The 20,197-nt window shown below is 42.7% G+C and overlaps 1 protein-coding gene across 1 annotated transcript; it reads left to right on the plus strand.

The window, feature by feature from the left end:
- The first annotated feature begins 262 nt into the window (after positions 1–262).
- LOC125458342 (protein neuralized-like) lies at positions 263–19,541 on the plus strand. Its single transcript, XM_048543550.2, has 4 exons — positions 263–518; positions 13,760–14,302; positions 16,359–16,481; positions 18,013–19,541. Exons 1-4 carry the CDS (start codon positions 473–475, stop codon positions 18,249–18,251), a joined length of 951 nt encoding a protein of 316 aa, XP_048399507.1. The 5' UTR covers positions 263–472; the 3' UTR covers positions 18,252–19,541.
- Positions 19,542–20,197: the final 656 nt, after the last annotated feature.

The following is a 20,197-nucleotide window of genomic DNA, read 5'->3' on the forward strand; positions in this document are numbered from 1 at the left end:
TCCCTGGCATTTACTGGCCAGAATCAACCACATTGCTGTGGGTCTGGAGTCACATGTAGACCAGATTGGGTAAGGATGGCAGTTTCACTCCTTAAAGGACATCAGTGAACATGGGTTCCTTTCCCCCCTCCCCCAACCATCAGCAACAGAATTTTATGGTGATCATTAGATTGTTAATTCCAGATATTCATTCAGTTCAAATTTCACCATCTGCCGCGGCAGCACTCGAATCTGAGTTCCCCAAAATGTTATCTGGTTCTCTGGATGAACAGCCCAGCGATAATACCGCTAAGCCATCGCCCTGCTCCCTTTCGGGGAAACTGGACGGGTAAATGATTTTGGGCTGTACGACTTCCACCACAACGGCTCCTCCTCTTTCTGCAGCTCAGTTTCAAGACGTCAGGAAGCACCGCGTTATAATCCAGCTCAGAGGCAGCAGCTCAGGTAGGGAGAGAGAGAGAGAGTCATCTCAATGCCGCTCAGCATGGGGATCAGCTGCATCAAACACACTCCCAGAGGTAAGAGCTGATCTCTGCTTTCCATGGCACTAGAATGCAGGCTGAATGCGGCAGGTGGTGAAAGCAATTTCTTTATTGAAAAGGAAAATCTTAGCTGTTTCAGCACATCGAAGTGGATTTGTGCTTGTCATTTTCAGAGGCATCGAAACGGGATGTTTAGTTTCGATATGAAATCACATTTTTGGCTTGTCGTTTGTAAATTATTCCATTTTCACCTCAAAGGCTGCAATTGCTAGACTCCATTTTCAAATAAGGTTCAGTAGATTAATAGTGAAGAATTAAACAAATGTAATGTTTAATTGTGATCAGATATGTTGGAGTGAGCTGATGGCTTCTCAAATTGCGCAAAGCTTATTAAATGTGTGTTTTTTTTAAATTATCTGTAGTAATCCCTAGATTTTAAACTGCAGAGTTCCTAACAAGCCAATGTTGGGGTACAGGAAGCAGGACTGAACGGGTGGAATAATATTACGGTGACATTTCAAACAGGGGATTCCAGCAAAATTTAAACTGACTCTATTCAATGGCCTTTCTCTGACCCGGTCATTCTTTTACTCTCTGAGGAAATGATAATAAACTGCTTTGTTCTGGAAAGTGCTAAAGTTATTGAGTATTGTTGCAGCTGTATCCTAGGCAAATGGAGAATATTGCAAAGACTTAGGGGAACTGAGGAGCTGAGATACTCTGATAATAGCCAGCCCCTGACGTGCTCTGGAAGCCAAAGCATTATTAGCCATTCCTTTTCAGGTCAGTGGCGATCCTCAGGACATTGCCCGGACAGAACACAAGCTGAAAAATCCCTTCTAGATCTGTTGTGGCTGTTAATACAGCAGACATGGGAATAAAAACTTCCCTGGCAAATAACACGTGACAGTGTGGCACGCTTAGGACTGATGTGCCAGTTTAAATGAGCGTATGCTGGAGCCAGACTTGAACTGACAACCATCCGGTCACTGTTCAGAGATTGATACCTTTATGTTGTACAAATACTAACAACAGTATTTGGAGGAATTGCTATGTCAAACAGCAGGATGGGTCCTACAGTCTCACTTAGGCAATACAATCCAAATATGACAGATCCCACAATATTCACACTTCAAATCTAGTTTTAGTTTGAAGAAACATGCAAGTCTTTGACATGGATTGTGTTGACCTGCTCCCAAAAGTCCAGTCTAACTTTGTTTGAGACTCTGAGCAATGACCTGATGCATTGATCCAGGCACCATTTGTTTGGTTGCCACAGTCTTAGTGCAAACAGAAACTACTTGACAACAATGCAGCATTGTGTGAATGTTTCTTTGATAATTTATACAAACCTGTTTGCTCCTGATGTTATCAGAGCTTGCTTTTAATACAGTAGAAACCAGATAGAGACAGATGGACATATTTGAGGAAGCGAATTTGACAGTCTGTCTTTATAACAAGACTTCCTCTTTCAAGTGAGACTCTGTGTTTAAAACCAAGGCCATGATCATGGGCCCTTTTAAAGATTATAGTTTGGCTTATTAGCAAAAGCTTCGACAAAAATACTCTCACAGATGGTAGGAACTGCCGATGCTGGAGAATCTGAGGTAACAAGGTGTAGAGCTGGATGAACACAGCAGGCCAAGCAGCATCAGAGGAGCAGGAAGACTGACATTTTGGGTCTGGATCCTTCTTCAGAAATACTCTCAATCTTTTAGAGTGGTGACATTGCCCTTTTGTAAGAAGGCCCTGGTGGTGATACCATTTCTGCTTAAACCACATCCTGACAGAAACATCTTTAACATGAGTTCTAACAGTTATGTTCCCTTTTCTGATGGAATTCCTGTTTCATCTGCAATATTTAATGGACTTTCTTTCAACAGGCAGGTGTTATTATAAGAGGATTTCCAAAACATATTAAAAATATAGCTGCCAGAACTCATTTTACCGTAACTGAATGAGATCATATTAGTAAATGTGAGCCAGAGGTGAAAACTACACAATCTGATATAAAAGATAGTATGAACTGCCAATGCTGGAGTATCTGTGATAACAAGGTGTAGAGCTGGATGAACACAGCAGGCCAAGCAGCATCAGAGGAGCAGGAAAGCTAGCTCCTCTGATGCTGCTTTGCCTGCTGTGTTCATCCGGCTCTACACCTTGTTATCTCACAATCTGATATAACTCAGTTTTTGCAACAATAGAAAACTCAAATGAAACAAATGCATTTTATTTAGAATCTGTTATTCTCAGAATGTTTCTGTTGCTAATATTTCTCATAAAACTGGCTTGCAGAGGTCATCTGCATTAAAAACCAGAATATATAGTAAAATTATTTTCTTTTAAAAATGGTTTTGATTCCTGGGTATTAATATTAAAGATCATGACCTCACATTCATTTTCTTCAGGTCAGTTGATGAAATTGTTCATTTTAACCAGTTCAACAGTGAGGTTGAATTGGATAAAATTGGATGCAGTTAATCACTGACTAGAATGGAAACAGGGAATGGGCAAAAAAAATTGAGTCCATTTCACATACCAACCAATCCTCTGTACTAAAGTCTGTATCATTGTTGTGATTGGAATGATGCACATTATGTGCAAGAGAAATAAATAGATAATTAGAGATGCAAATATGCAGATAATTGGTGTGGTTGGGGTGGGTGTTCTCTGCTCAAGTGACTAAAACGTTTCAGTCGAGACTTAAAGTGTTAACATATGGATTGATTTTAAAACTCAGTAAGTGCCTATTTGTGGAAGTTTGGCAAATGCTATCTCAATCTTCAATGATAGACTGTTTCAGTTTATTTATTGCATATCCTGTTGTTTGATAGCAAGTTTCAAAACACAGTGACATGGTAAATCACTATCTCTTGTGCACTTTTATTATTGCCTATCAGGAAATACTTTATTTCCAGGAAACTGTTAAGTGTTGATAGCCTTGGCCATGGTAGCTATGACTCGCTGGGTAGCAACAAACTGAAACGTGACCACTTATCACCTGCTAGCATTAAACATTAACAGCCGGTCTCTCAGGGCTGCACCTGTATTTGTCTCTTGTTTATTTGTACAGTACAGGGCCAGCATACACTGACACCCCACTCCCCTTACTTTCTGCTTCCAATGAGACACTTAGAACACTTTTTTCTTTATTTTCAAACAACATCAATGCATAAGAGCTTAAATATCTTCTGAATTATCATTTTTTTTTAAAAATCAGGGTTTTTTTTGCATGGTCTTTGGGCTTATCATAGAGCATGAATTAAATATGTCTTAGGACAGATATACCATGGTTAGACAGGGATCCCTCTGTCCTACTTTCACAATGTAGCCTGATTCCTACCTGAGACTAGAACACTGCGCTGCTTCATAGTGATCTTTTTTCCATTTTCCACACTAACCTCTGAGTGAAATTGTCTTCAAGTGGGGTGAGTTTGTGTTACAGGGCAATTATACAAAGACTGAGAGGGCATAACTCAGTCCACAGGTGACCCTTCCAGTCAACAAGCAGAAAACCCTTTCATCCCATGAAAGCTTAAAGAACATTCCACCGACTGTACGGTAGTTAATTCTGAGTTTTATTCCAAAGTATTTCTAATGAATTTTTTCAAGAGCGCATAAACTGATTTTTCTAAACTAGACTTTCTGCTGATTTCAAATAAGTTCCTGAAAATGTTGCATATAGTCTCGTCAAATACATTTTTACAACACTGTGCAAAATGTTACTTTATTTAAATTATTTAAGAAATGTTAAACTGAACATCCCAGGATTCATTTTATGTTGACCTCAAAAAGCCACATTGGCAATGTTCATTGATTTCTTTTCCATTATTGATGTGTTTCCACCAGTTGCCTGAGGACTCTTGTGATGCAGTGGCAGTGTCCCTACCTCTGAGTCAGAAGACCCAGGTTCAAATCCCATCTGTTCTAGAAGTGTGTCATAGAATCTCTCAGCTATTTTTCAACAGTGTGCAGGATCCTTTACAACCATTTGAGAGAAAAGTCAAGGCCTAAGTTTGCTGGTATACCTGAGTGACACTGTATCTATCAGTGGAACTCTATAACATTGCATTGGAGAGTTACTGGTATTCACATCCAAATCTTTCGAGTGAGGCTTCAATTGTACTCTTCTGAGAGTGCTACTGAAAGGGCTGATATCTCTTAATGAAAAACCAGAAGGATCACATTTTAGCACAAAATATCCATAATATCCTACACTCTAGACATATCAGAGACTCCATTTACAGTATCAATCGTAAAATCAACTCTAATATCACCAGGTGAAAATGAGGGAACAGAGAAGTATTTACTTGTGTACATTTTTGACATGCGATAGCTATAGGGTACGTGGAGGGCAGTTTAAAGGATATTTTGTTTGAGAGGAGGTTGTCTTGGTTTGAACCAGGCAAAGACAGGGACATCTCTGCTCAATCTGGTTCGAAAATGTGATTACTAATAATGTCACCTGCTTTTTGATACAACCGTGAGTATTTCCACATAAATGGAAGGGTGAGGTGAGAGTGGAAATTTTAGTTTCATATTTAAAGCAACACTGAGTTTTAATTTCATTTTCAGAATATTTAGTGATTTGCTTTCGTTTTCTCCTTTTATCCGGTATTAGCTGAATAACTTATTGACTCTGTGGTGTCAGAATTTCCCCAGCGTGGACTTTGGTTATGGTTACACAGAACACACAGAAAAATTAAGGATGTCGCTATATTGGAATGTAACTGTTGAGCAGATGGAAAGTTAATGCAACAAGTGTCAAAAAGTGCCTCTCTGCAAAGTCCTGCTTCAAAACTAAATGACATTTGCAGTATGGGAGAGCCAGCATAAATTACTCAGTGAGGCTTTCATAGTAACTACCTGTGCTGTCAGAAATCTTGCTGCCACATCGCCCACTGTTTCTTTTCTCCCTCACCAAGGAATGGCACGAAGCATCTGAGCGGTAATAAATCTTCCCGACAGTTGTATGTGAACTTTTCACTTTAGCTACACAGCTGTCTGGTGCTACAATCCCACTTTCACTTTTCTTCGTTGTCAGTGCGTTGCTGAACTTACTCACGTAAGTACGTCATCACGCAGAATCAGTTGTGGGGCCCTGAGTCACCTGCTGCTTGTGAACTCAGCTAGTCAGGTACACATGGTCAGTGTGTGTCAAAAGGTGAGAATGTAGCAGTTCAACCCCATCAGAATGCACCAAAACCAGTAAAAAGAAGCACCTGTACAGGCTGATGCACTTCCTGTATGTAAGCGAAGGTGATGTAAAGGTTTTTATTTTGGATGTGACATAATAAAATGTTCAACTTGTGTAAAAATGTGACTGGGATAACGTGATGACGGGGACCAGTGGTGGGACAGGAGGATTGTCCTTGAGCGCAGTATGAGGTTGTGCTCCAGGCAATGGGATAGTTCCTCAGGCGCAAGATAGTTCTGATGTTTTGAGGCACAGGTTTGTGTTGACCTTAAATGAGGTCTTTCCTGGGAACGGGCACTGGTTTCACAACCGAAAGAAAATTGTATGAGTGACGTGTCGATCTCCTGGCCTGCTGAAAAGATGAATTGGGAATTGTTCTCACGTCCGTTTTGTACAAGAGCAGGGTTATTTGAAGTGTACTTCGCTGGATATGCATCAAACATTTAAAGGTGAGCGTGTAGCAACGTGGTGTTGAAGTTTGGTGTTTTTGAGAGCGTCCCTAGCAACCTTCAGTGCACCTCCAGAACCAGCTACATCAACAAGGAGTTTCGATGCACCCCACTCCCTGAATGAAAGTGCAAAAACAAGCTGTTGGGTGTGAACAATCAGCGACAGTTTGATTTTTATTCACTTGTGTTTCTATTAATAGCTGTAAGTGCCAGAGGATATAATGTGGTTAGAATATAACGTCAGAGGGGTCCGTCCAGAACATTCCATCCTCCTACATACTCATCCCAACCCTGACTTATAACTTAAGGGCTGGGCGTCCAAATCTTCAGATAACCTGAACTGTCACACTGCCTCATACAATTTTCTTTCGGTTGTGAAACCAGTGCCCTTCCAGCCAAACAACTTGAGTTGTTTTGGAGTTTCCCCTGGAGCGTGGGAGGCTGAGCGAGGAGCCTTATAGAGGTTTAGAACATCAGCAGGGGCCCAGATAAGATAAACAGACTTTTCCCCCCAGGGTACTGGGGGAGTCCAAAACTAGAGGTGCATAGGTTTAAGGTGGCAGGGAAAAGATTTAAAAGGGACCCGAGGGGTGACATTTTTAACAGAGAAGGTGCATTAATCTGCCAGAGGAAATCATAGATGAAATACAGCTACCGCATGTAAAAGACATTTGGATCGGTACACTAACAGGAAAAGTTTTGAGGGACATTGTCCAAATGCTGGCAAATGGGATTTGTTGAATTTGGGAAATTTGGTCAGCATGAATGAGCTGGGCTGAAGGGTCTGTTTTCGTGCTGTTTGACTCTACGACTCTGATAGCCTGAGGTGTGGTGTGTACTGAATTAACACACACAATTCCTGATCCAAATTTCAGGCTGATAAACAAACTCAGGACAGGTCCCGACAGTTACAGTAGTGACATACTCTTTCCAGGAGCACAGAAAACAAAAACACAGTAACTACTAAAACAGCCCCAAGGAATGTGTTCCTGACACCAGGGGGAAAGGTGAAACAAGTCTGAGGAGTATGTCATCATGTGGAATGCATTGCCGGAGAGGGTAGTGGAGTCGGCCTCATTAGGGGCATTTATGCGGCTATTAGATAGACATATGGATGATAGTATAAGGTAGGGGTGAAGGTAAGATAGACCTTAGGTTTAGAGTAAAAGTTTGATACAACATCGTGGGCCGAAGGGCCTGTACTTTGCTGTACTGTTCTATGTTCTATGTTCTATGATCCCACTTCAACATTTAATCCCAACTATGATGGTATGAGGTTTATGATTACTGACCGTCCAGACCTGACCTGGAATCTTCTGGAATTAATCTCTTCAACTCTAGAAAGAGGTTGTTTGAACAGACATGGAGATCGGGGGCATGTTTTCATGAATGGTCATTCTCAGGACATGGTTTTTACTGGTTAGACCAGCGTTTGTTGCCTATCCAATAGAATCCTTGAAAAGATGGTGCTTAAAACCCCTAACACGACATTCACCAAGAATAAACAACCCAGTTGTTCCTTTCAATGACCTTGTTGATCAACTGTGTGAATTAGTTTAATCATCCTGACCAAATTGAGTTCAATCATTGTGGCTGAGAGATTGAGTCTGGGATCTGCTTGGAACGTAAGGCCTAGTGTGACATACTTTGATGGGCTTCCTTCCTGAGATCGCCCTGAATGAGTAGGATTGACATGTTATCAAATTCTCAGAAATTACAATAGACAAACACCTTGATGTACAATTATCTAAGAATTTCACAAAACCCTAGCACCAGTTTTATTTGCAATGAGTGCTCTTACACTTAAGAAGCAATGATTGTCAACCACCTGGCAGGAAGATCCGGAATATTCTACCGGAATATGCGACTGCCTATGATTAGGCTTTTTCTGAAATATTTAGTGTTTTGCCGTTAGTTGCTGGTATTAATGATAGCATAGCATTGTAGAGGGTGGCCATGGAATGATATGAATGTGGATTTTCTCCATCATTTCCCAGTGCCATGTTGTAGAGTCATAGACTCACACAGCACGAAAACAGACCCTTCGGTCCAACCAGTCCATGCCGAACATAATCGCAAACTAAACCAGTCCCACGTGCCTGCTGCTGGCCCATACCCTGCCAATCCTTTCCTATCCATGCACTTTTACAGCGTTTAAAAAACACTTGGATTTGTACCCACATCCACTACTTCCCCAGGAAGTTCATTCCACCCTCTGTGTAAAAAATCTGTCCCTCAAGTCTTTTTTAAATCTCTCTCCTCTCACTTTAAAATGTGCCCCCTGGTCTTGAAATCCCCCATCCTGGGGAAAGACAACTATTATCAACCCTATCTATACCTCGCATTATTTTATAAACTTCTAACTGGTCACCTCTCAACCTCCTACGATCCAGTGAAAAATGTCCCAGCCTATCCAGCCTCGCCTTATAACTCAAACCCTCCATATCCAGGCCACATCCGCTGAACCCTCTCCAGCTTTAATAATGTCCTTCCTATAACTGGGCGACCTGAACTGGACGCAAGAGGCTTTACCAATGTCCTGTACAACGTCAACATTACGTCCCAACTCCTACACTCAAAGGACTGAGCAATGAAGGCGATCTAAACACACTCCATAGTATTAACTGAGGGTGACAAAATCTGTAATTGTGAAAGTTGAAAGGGTTCAGCAGAGGTTTGCAAAGATGTTGCCAGGGTTGGAGGGTTTGAGCTACAGGGAGAAGTTGACTAGACTGGGGCTGTTTTCCCTGGAGCGTTGGAAGCTGAGGGCTGACCTTATAGAGATTTATAAAATCATGAGGTGCATGGATAGGGTGAATAGTCAAAGTCTTTTCCCCAGAGTGGGAGAGTCCAAAACTAGAGGGGCATATGTTTAAGGTGGTTCACTAATTTCCTTTAGGGAAGGAAACTGCCATCCTTACCTGGTCTGGCCTACTAGTGACTCCAGGCCCACGGCAATGTGGTTGACTCTTAACTGACCTCTGGGCAATTAGGGATGGGCAATAAATGCTGCCCTGGCCAGCAATGCCCTCAACCCTGTGAATGAATAAGAGAGATTTAAGGTGAGAGCAGAAAGATTTAAAAGGGACCTAAGGGGCAACATTTTTACACAGAGGGTGGTGCGTGTATGGAATGAGCTGCCAGAGGAAGTGATGGAGGCTGGTACAGTTACACCATTCAAAAGGCATCTGGATGGGTACATGGATAGGAAGGGTTTAGAGGGATATGGGCCAAATGCTGGCAAATGGGATTAGATTACTTTAAGATATCTGATCGGCATGGATGAGTTGGACGAAGGGTATGTTTCTGTGCTGCACAGCTCTATGACTCTATTTGCAACAATTCCCTCGCCCAGAAAGATATGCAGCCTATGCAGAAGGAGCAAGAGTGATTGACTAATCCAGTAGTTGCTTCAAAGATCCAATATAGGCAGGATGGGCTGAGTGGCCTCCTCCTGTGCCATATGATTTAATGAGTCATTATAGCTGACTTTGACTAACTTGTTTTGGTAGGACTCTTCCCATTGTTATTTGAGCAATCTGTTGCAATTAGTCAGGGATGATTTTGTTTTCCTCCTGGGATCTGAGCCAACAGCAAATAGTTACCCTGTGAGGATCACTGCAAAACAAGGCTGTTTATATCAAAGAACAAAGAACAAAGAAAATTACAGCACAGGAACAGGCCGTTCGGCCCTCCAAGCCTGCGCCAATCCAGATTCTCTGTCTAAACCTGTCATCTATTTTCTAAGGGTCTGTATCCCTTTGCTCCCCGCCCATCCATGTACCTGTCCAGATACATCTTAAAAGACACTGTCGAGTCTGTGCCTACCACCTCCACTGGCAACGTGTTCCAGGCACCCACCACCCTCTGTGTAAAGAACTTTCCTCGCATATCTCCCTTAAACTTACCTCCTCTCACTTTGAACTCATGACCCCTAGTAATTGAGTCCCCCACTCTGGGGGAAAAGCTTCTTGCTATCCACCCTGTCTATACCTCTCATGATTTTGTAGACCTCAATCAGGTCCCCCCTCAATCTCCGTCTTTCTAATGGAAATAATCCTAATCTACTCAACCTCTCTTCATAGCTAGCACCCTCCATACCAGGCAACATCCTGGTGAACCTCCTCTGCACCCTCTCCAAAGCATCGACATCCTTTTGGTAATGTGGCAACCAGAACTGTACACAGTACTCCAAATGTGGCCGAACCAATTGCCCTTTGCCCCCTGTCATTCCTGAAAAGGGTGACTCTGCTGCAAGTGTATATCAGCTGACCAATGGCACATTCAGTCTCTAAATAGCCTGGTTATTCAAAGTGCAAGCACGCACAAACACGGATGATAAGAGCCTGTGCTCCACCTGCTTCTCAAACAGTTCCACATAGATATCATTGTCGGTGAATTCACATGGGCCCAGAAAGCTAAGTAAATAGTTTGCATGGCCAAGCGCTCCAGCTGCAAGACCAGCCCTGCTCCCTCCTACAGCTTGACAAAGTAGTGCTAACATTTGAAAAGTTGGAATGTGGAAGATTTTTGCCGCTGATCAGTTGCGCTGTTATAAAGCTAATCAATAATAAAGACTGTAATTTTTTTTGATAATACAAATAATTTTTTGGAGGGGTCAGCACGGTGGCTCAGTGGTTAGGGACCCGGGTTCAATTCCAACCTTGCGTCACTGTGCAAACTCTACGCAGACATTCTCCCGGTGTCGATACGGGTTTACTCTGGGTGCTTCAGTTTCTTCCCACAGTCCAAAGGTGTGCAGGTTAGGGCGGATTGGCCATGGGACGTTGCCCTGTAGTGTGCAGGGCTGTGCAGGCTGGGTGGGTGCGCCATAGGGCATACAGGGTTACAGGGATAGGGTAGGTGGGTAGACCTGGGTGGGAGAGCCAGTGAGACGTGTTGAGCCAAATGGCTTCTATCTGCACTGTAAGGATTTTACAATTCTATGATTTCCATCACCTTGATGAGGGTAACCGACCACAGTTTCAGAACTTCAAAGAATAAAGTTTTACACACTCACGCTCTCACACACACTCACGCTCTCACACACGCTCTCACACACACTCACTCACTCTCACACACACTCACTCTCTCACACACACTCACACTCACACACACTCACGCTCTCACACGCACTCACTCTCTTACACAAACTCACACTCACACACACTCACGCTCTCACACGCACTCACTCTCTTACACACACTGACTCTCTCACACACTCACTCTCTCACACACTGACTCTCTCACACACACTGACTCTCTCAGACACGCTCTCACACACACTCACTCACACACACTCACGCTCTCACACACACTCTCTCTTACACACACTGACTCTCTCACACACACTCACTCTCTCACACACACACTCTCTCACACACACGCACGCTGAAACACACACTCATGTTCTCACGCACACTCACTCTCACGCACACTCACGCTCTCACACACACTGACTCTCACACACACTCATGCTCTCACACACACTCATGCCCTCACACACACTCATGCTCTCAGGCACACTGACTCTCACACACACTGACTCTCTCACGCATACTCACGCTCTCATGCACACTCACGCTCTCACGCACACTCACGCTCACACACACTCATGCTCTCACACACACACGCTCTCACACACACTGACTCTCACACACACTGACTCTCACACACACTGACTCTCACACACACTGACACTCACACACACAGTCATGCTCTCACACACACTCACTCTCTCACACACACTGACTCTCACACACACTGACTCTCTCACACACACTGACTCTCTCACACACGCTCACGCTGTCACACACACTCACGCTTTCATGCATACTCATGCTCTCACGCACACTCACTCTCACGCACACTCATGCTCTCACACACACTCATGCTCTCACGCACACTCACTCTCATGCACACACGCTCTCACACACACTGACTCTCACACACACTCATGCTCTCACACACACTCACGCCCTCACACACACTCATGCTCTCAGGCACACTGACTCTCACACACACTGACTCTCTCACGCATACTCACGCTCTCATGCACACTCACTCTCATGCACACTCACGCTCTCACACACACTCACGCCCTCACACACACTCACGCCCTCACACACACTCATGCTCTCAGGCACACTGACTCTCACACACACTGACTCTCACACACACTGACTCTCACACACACTGACTCTCTTCACACACAGTCATGCTCTCACGCATACTCACGCTCTCACGCACACTCACTCTCTCACACACACTGACTCTCTCACACACACTCACGCAGTCACGCATACTCACGCTCTCACGCACACTCACGCTCCCACGCACACTCGCCCTCACGCACACTCGCTCTCACGCACACTGACTCTCACACACACTGACTCTCTCACACACACTGACTCTCACACACACTCACGCTCTCATGCACACTCACTCGCTCTCACGCACACTCTCTCTCTCACACACACTGACTCTCACACACACTCATGCTCTCACACACACTCACACTCTCAGGCACACTCATACTCTCACACACATGCTCACACTTGTGAAATTTTAAATCCACTTATCCACTAAGTAAAACATGGAACTGACAGCTAACCTTCGTAATGGTGTCCAGGCCATGAAGCTGTTACTGACTGTTCTAAGACCCTCAGGTGGAAGCAAGCTGGCTGTCCTTATCCTTGCCCAGTCTGGCCTGTATGTCACTGCACACCCACTGCACACACCTGAAATGGCTGAGCAAACCACTCTGTTCAAGAGTATTAGGGACAGGCCACAAATGCTGGCCTTGCCAGTGATCTCCATATCCTGTGAAAGATAAAAGAAATGAGGAGGGCAGATTATATCAATGAGGCTTACATTTTTATGACCGTCGAGACTATGTGATTAACTCATCGAGGTACTGAAAACAATTAATAGCTTTGACAGGGTAGAATATAAGAACTCACCAAGGCCGAGGAATGAAGGGATATAACCTAGCATTAGAGCTAGACCACATCACTAAATTCAGGAACATCATCTTTACACAATGACTTTCTCTTCCTCTGAACAACTGGAAATTATTGAGACTAAAACTCGGTCGATTTTGTATGGTAAAGGTATGAAGGAATACGGAACCGCGATGGGTCAGTGGGGTCGGAATGCCGGTCATCCGTTTTGTAACGAGAGAGGGAACAGGTTGATGGGTTGAATGGCCCGTGTACGTTAAAATGTTCCAGATTTGCTTCTTCCAGCCCCACCATGTGCAGCAGGCCCAGAGTTTGTCTGTGAGTCGTGGTGTTTGTAGTTCAAACAGAAGTGGAACGTGGTAACCTATCTGGTTCTGCACAATGCTTCAAATGCAAATATTTAGGAAAGACAAGGAAGCGATATTCTCAGGTTGGTGTCTCTGATAATGGTTGTAACAGGTGGTTTACACTGCTTCTCAGTTGGAGTTGTGTTATATTTAACATGGATGATGCAAAGTATAAGTAATTATCTGGTGTGGGATAGTTCCTCAACCATACAGTGGGTATTAAAACAGAGTAATGCTCAGATATTTGTACCAAGCTCTTTGCAACCTTGTCCTGAACATACCAGTGTAACATGAAGCCCCTTTTTATTTCATTTATTTGCAGAACATGAACAAAGAAATAACCAGCGGTCTGCCTGCAGAAAGACAAAGCATCTTCAATACCCAGCTCCCTCACTCGGCCCACTTTTCTTTCATCCATACACCAAGGGCTCACAAATAAAGATGGATTCCTCTCATCACTGTGCATGGAGGAAGTCTGGGTTCTGTAATGGGATCACTTTTACCAACCGCCCAGTCCTCATCCAGGAGAAAGTGAGATTGAAGATCACAAAGACAGAGGAGTCGTGGAAAGGAGGAATGCGACTGGGATGCACAATTTTTGACCCCTCCCTGATGCATCCCGATGCCCTTCCGAAGTTTGTGTGCCCAGACCTGGAGGATGCCCACGGCTTCTGGGTCAGTGCGTTACCCCAACAGTGTATACAAGAGGGAAGTGTCATCTCCTTCTGGGTGAACAGCCAAGGACACTTCCTTTATTCTGTAAACGAAGGAAGGGAATGTCTCCTCATGAAAGGATTGATGGTGTGTTGGCCCCTGTGGGTTATCATCGATGTGTATGGAACAACTCGAGAAGTCCAGCTTCTAGGTAAAGATTCGTTTGAAATATGTAATAGAACTTTGAATAACTTTATACTCTGTCATTTGCTGTACAGTTTGGCTTCGATTAATCCACCTCCTGTACTGATGGCCTTGTGGGGAACCACACCATGTGATATGCTGTTAAGTCACAGAGGATAAAACAACACAAGTTTGATCAGTGACACGTTAGTTTATCCCAGTCAGTGCAGTGTGAAGCACTACATTTGACCTTAGTGCTCCAATTGAGAATGGAAAGTTTATCTCGGATTCCGACAAGTCAGCGATTTGTGCTACACACACATGTAGATGTTGTGTAAGGGCAGATTTAATTTCAGTTGGGAAGCCCACTGCAGGTGAATAGCCCCCACCACTCTGGATGTACGATTCTCACGGTTGCATCCTCTAGACTTGATTGAGCTTCTTAGGAGCCATGGGAACACAGTCCACTGAGAGTCAGAGCCTTTTGAGACTGTGGATGAAATTGGCAAAATTTAATATCTGTGAGGTCGAAACTCTGTTAAAAGTTAAATACTAAAATGGAGAAGATTCCATTTGCACTAATTTCCACCCAAAGTGGCAGCATAGATAGACACCCCGTTCCTCCTCCAAATCACATTTATTCAGTTATTAAATGTGAGGGTTTTAATTCAGATTCATCCAAATGTAATTCTCATGTTTCAAGAAGTTGTGACTAAAAACTGCAGCTCACCATACTTTTCAATCATCTTCAGCAGGAGCATTGATTACACTCAGAAAGCCTAAAGCATTTGAGTGGCATTTGCATAGATGATGTGGTGGTAATGGTGATAAAACTGTCAGTGTTTGCTTGTCATTATGCCATCGAAACTGACAGCATTATCTGGGATTCCACAACTGGAAAGAAGTCTCGAAGCTGCGGCCAGTGATTCTGCATTGCACCAGAGGATATACTCTCAAGGTCACCCAGGGCAGAAGTCCCAAAGTAATCAATGAATTGACAAAAACATTCATTCTCAAACAGCTCGCCTTACTGCCAACAAGATGGTTTAAAAGGCTACACCTTTTTGATTGGCTCGTAATTATGATTTCCCAGCGTACAAAGTTTATAATTATTGATAAATAGCTTCAATCTTTCTGATTTAAACTGCTCCCTGATTTGTGGAGTGTCAAATTTCTCCGTTGTGATAAAATCCCTAACATTATTATAATAATGTTGGTCAAATTTCATTTACATTTCAGCTTTAATCTTAATCCAATCATAACCATTGATTTAACTATCTATAAATTTCAAATGATAGGTTGAGATGCTTTAAACTTCACAGCTTTCTGTCTGTGAGATACCTTGAATATGATTGGCTGTTTATCCTGGTCACTGATGTCACTCCGAGTGATTCCATTGACAGGTCACAGATTTATCCCACCATTGGGAAAGGGAAGGTCTTTTCCACTGGTAGGTCTTTGTGGACAGCCTTCTTCAAGACCATCAGTGAGCAGTCTTGCCACACACCTGTTATGCCTTAAAGTGTTATTATTTTGTAAACTGAGTTAATATAATCCAAACTAGGATCAGCAATAATGGCAGTACACTGGTCCCTGTCTCTGAGCCGGTTTTACAGAGTTAGGTGTAATTGCTTGGATCTCTTAGGGAACTCCTGAAACTGACAATTACCTCTTTAAGGAGATTTCTGCTCCTTGTCAGTTCCTTCTTTAATCCATCAGTTTATAGTTTAAACGTGTTGAGTTAGATGGATCATGTGAGACATCCCTAGTAACTTTAATTTCTCCCTCAGTGTCACCTCAAATGCAATCAGTGATGAGGCCGGAAGTCTACTGCAAGTAGCTGTTAAAACCATAAAACAGGGTTTCCATGTGACCTTTGATTGCTTCATGATATGCTTCATGTATACAATATGATATTGCACACATAGTTAATCAATCTAGGTATGGAAAGATTGTTATTAATGAATAATATGAAACTAGGAGTTACAAAGTTTGATCATTTCAGATTAAAAGGTACCTCATTCCCAATGTGTATTGCTATGCTCAGTATGCTAAACTAAATGCTTGTGTTTTTACCCGTTTAGATCCCTCTGTGTTTTGTGTAGCCCAGAACAAATCAGCATTGCAGCCGTCCCTCCCTGCCAGACAGAACAAACCCCAAACATCCAGTTCTTGTACGTCTACATCTTGTACAACACCATCCAAAGGTGAGAGCAATTAACAACAGCCAGCCACTAAAACAGCAGGTCTGGCTGCATCTGTGAAGGAAGAAACAGAGTTAACCTGTTGGTTTTTATTTAACAACGCCCAGGCATCTTGTTGTTTAGTTCCTAGGAACAATTGTGTTTTGCAAGGTTGAGGAATGTGAAAAGGAGAAATGACTCGAAACTGGCTCAGCCTTTTATCTTTTCTAAACCAGGTGATCTGAAACTAAATGATTTACAAAATCTTATATCCAGCTAACAAAACGCCAGTTAAAAAACCGTGCCTGAATCTCGACTCGGCTTTTGCATGCTGGTGTCTGGGAAGAGGCGGGTATCATTGTGAAATGAATTTCCCTAATTGATTTCAGTGAGAGCACTGGGGGTGCCTGACACAGACTGCCCTATCACAATGCACCTCAACATTGTCAATTGAATCACTGTCGCTCTTACCATCCACTATCAATTATTGTTCTGAACACTATTTCTGCAACATTGCATAACATGATAAAACCTAAACGTGTCAGTTGCAAAATCAAGCCCTCGGAGTGCTTAACTAATGCTACAAGTATGTTCTAACCTATTATCGAATCAAGCTCATTGCAAAACTCGTTTTCCTTCCTATGGCATCTGGACTGGTATCTGTTTTCAGTGCCAGCACAGCCAGAGTAGAGAATGAATAGCTGTAACTGTTTATTTTTAATTGCACTGAAACTAAGATGCTCATGCTAAAGGGTAGTATCCATACTGCATGCTCTAAGCCACTCAGGAAAAGAAGTGGACCAATGCCTAATTCACCACACCATAACATTGAGCAACATGGGAGCTCAGTGGTTCACATTGCTGCCTGACCACGCTCAGTTCAATTCCAACCTCCAAGTGACTGTCTGTGTGGAGTTTGCATGCTCTCTTTGTTCCTGCCACAGTCCAAAGATATGTAGGCTAGGTGGATTAGCCATGGCAAATATAGGGTTACAGGGACAGAGTAGGGGTGTGGGTCTGAGTGGGGTGTTCTTCAGAGGGTCGGTGTGGACTTGATAGGCCGAATGGCCTGATTCCACACTGTAGGGATTCTGTGATAAGATACAATGGCAGAGCTGCCAAAACGTGACCCTGCCCAAGGACCATCTGCTTTCTGTTATCGAATCAGTTCAGCTGCACAGTTTCAATTTAATTTGGGAGCCCACAATGTCTTTTAAAACCTTCTGAAACTCAAGAGCTTAATTCTCTAGTTCAGTTGCCACCTTGTGAAATTTCAGTGAATTAGGCGGAAATTAACCTATATTTCTGCACCCCAAGATGACTTGTATTCAAAATATTTTTGAATAAAACTTTTAATTTTTGTAATTTACTAACAGTAAGTAATTGGCTCCTTATTTTGAAAATTTAAATATTTCATATATCGGCTAGTCTTCCATTACAGCCAAAAGGCAAATGAAAATATTAGCCAGTCCTTGGTGATTTAGTATAGATTTGTCACTGTCAAAGAGAAAAATGGCGAGATTGTATAGTAACCGTCTAAGCCTTTTATTTTCAGATACATCTGGTTCCAGTCCTTCTGTTCCCAAAGTATCATCAATTACTCCACCCCAGGACTCTGCATCTGTGCATGGAGAGTGTATTGTCTGCTGTTCTTGCCTGGTTGACTCAGTATTGTACAGATGTGGACACATGTGCGTATGCTACAGCTGTGGTCAGAAGCTTCTCAGCAAGAATTCCAAATGCCCAATCTGCAGACAACCAATCAAAGAGATCATCAAGACATACCACAGCTAATACTTGCAGATTAACATGCGAACTAACTTTGTCTGACCCCCACTTTGAGTGACATTTCTTTGAGTGCCAGCAGCTTGGCCCACTGTCTCAGTTCTGCAGCACTTGGCAACATGTCCCAGTAAAAGATAACACAAGTGTGACCATTCATTCAGTAGTTAACCTCAATGTGAAACGCAGGGAGAACATTGAAATGCAGGGCAGGACAGAGAAGGATGGGATGGGGTAAGTGTATGAAGAAATGGACACATGGTTTGTGTAGGAAAAATGAGAGACTATTAAAGACATTAAAGAAAGAGGGACAAATTAGGAAGGGAAGCAGCAGAACTGTTCAGCAGCATGACTCAACCAGAAAAAGGAAGTGGTCCCAGTTATTGAAATCATATGGAAAATTGGGCAAACAACTAAAAACGAGAATGAGATCCCAAGCAAGCAAAGGTAATTGGAGATTTGTTTTAGTGGGAGAGATTAAGCCAAGTTTAAGGAAATGTGTATGCACACTATAGCAATCCACGACCCTGCTGGGTTCAAAAATTATGTAAACCTTTGGATATTACCTATTCATTGTCCACAGACCCCCAGTATTTCACAAAAGGTATGTCAGTTTCCATTCCAGTGATTAAGCTGGTGATATGGGATAAATTTAACATGACAAACAACCACCTCACTCTATTTATATGTACATACTAATTTCCTCATCAGCGCGAGCAGTAACTTCTGTTCCTTCATCCTGAAAGCTCAGGGTGGATGTGGTAGGCTTCCGGGATTCATACCATCATCCTGTGAGAGGTGAATATGAATGATAGGTGGGCGTTACTCTGACACTCACTTTAACATTTTGATTCTGTGTTGCAGCTTTATATCGTAGCCTTGCCATTGCTAGTCTGAAATGAAATGTTAATGTTTGAACAGAGCCTAACAATTGCAATGAAGGCCTGCCACTTATGTAGACATTATAATTTTCCAACCCTTTAATGTGCTGGGACCTCTGAGCTCCTGCAGCTTTTTCCATTTTATTTTAATTTTAATTGCTGTACAATTGACAAATATTGTTTGTTACCATGGCCCTAACTTGTCTAAGTCATCCCCTTAAACCTGTCTCATTTAAAGAGTTCCTTGACTTTATCCCCTTGACCAATCTCTCTTTCCTCTGTTCCATTCGCTTCTTAAATGGCTCAATGTCCCAATAATAATCCTGTGAAATGATTTGTCTAATTTGCCTATGTTAAGGGATGTTTCTAAGTCCAAGTTTTTGTTAGCATGTTACAGTTTGTACATTTTTTTATTGACTGAACTCATGGTTTCGTAATGTACATAAAGGATTTTTTTAACAAAATTGCGAATGTCTTGTTTTTATTAAACTCTTAGTTTCAGGAGTTGAACGTAAGCACTCACTGTGTTGTTATCAGAGATAATATTGTTGGATCCTTCCCACTGTATTGTTCAATATATCTTCACCGAGTTGAGAGAAGGACCAAATGGGGTTGTTAACTTTCAGTGGCTGTTTGTGATTCATTTTCACTGTTGAAACTGAAGCCAAACTCCCTGGTTGTGCGATGGCTCAAGACAGATGGGACAATAATCGTCTGAAGGTTCTAACTCTGAACCATGAACTCAGTCAGGCCATTGGCAAACTGAGAGCTGCACTAATTTTCTGAAGAAGGGTCTAGACCTGAAACGTCAGCTTTCCTGCTCCTCTGATGCTGCTTGGCCTGGTGTGTTCATCCTTGTTATCTCAGATTCTCCAGCATCTGCAGTTCCTACTCTCTTTCAAATTTCAGAAAGCCTGCCAAGGACCCCAGACCTTGCTGTGATTTAGTAGCGTCTGCTGGATAATACCTACATGAAAACATTTGGTGGGAAGAGCATTGGGTTTACATCTGCATAATTGGCCAAAATCTGACCTGAGGCCCTTCAAAAAAAAATTATCAGCATTCGAAAACATTGTA

The sequence above is a fragment of the Stegostoma tigrinum genome, chromosome 13, assembly GCF_030684315.1.
Source record: "Stegostoma tigrinum isolate sSteTig4 chromosome 13, sSteTig4.hap1, whole genome shotgun sequence".
In the NCBI taxonomy this organism is placed as follows: Eukaryota; Metazoa; Chordata; class Chondrichthyes; order Orectolobiformes; family Stegostomatidae; genus Stegostoma; species Stegostoma tigrinum.

Coding starts and splice junctions, on each gene's coding strand:
- LOC125458342 (XM_048543550.2), top strand. CDS start 473: ATGCCGCTCAGCATGGGGATCAGCTGCATCAAACACACTCCCAGAG. Junction 519..13,759: donor CATCAAACACACTCCCAGAG/GTAAGAGCTGAT, acceptor ATTTATTTGCAG/AACATGAACAAAGAAATAAC. Junction 16,482..18,012: donor TTGTACAACACCATCCAAAG/GTGAGAGCAATT, acceptor TTTTATTTTCAG/ATACATCTGGTTCCAGTCCT.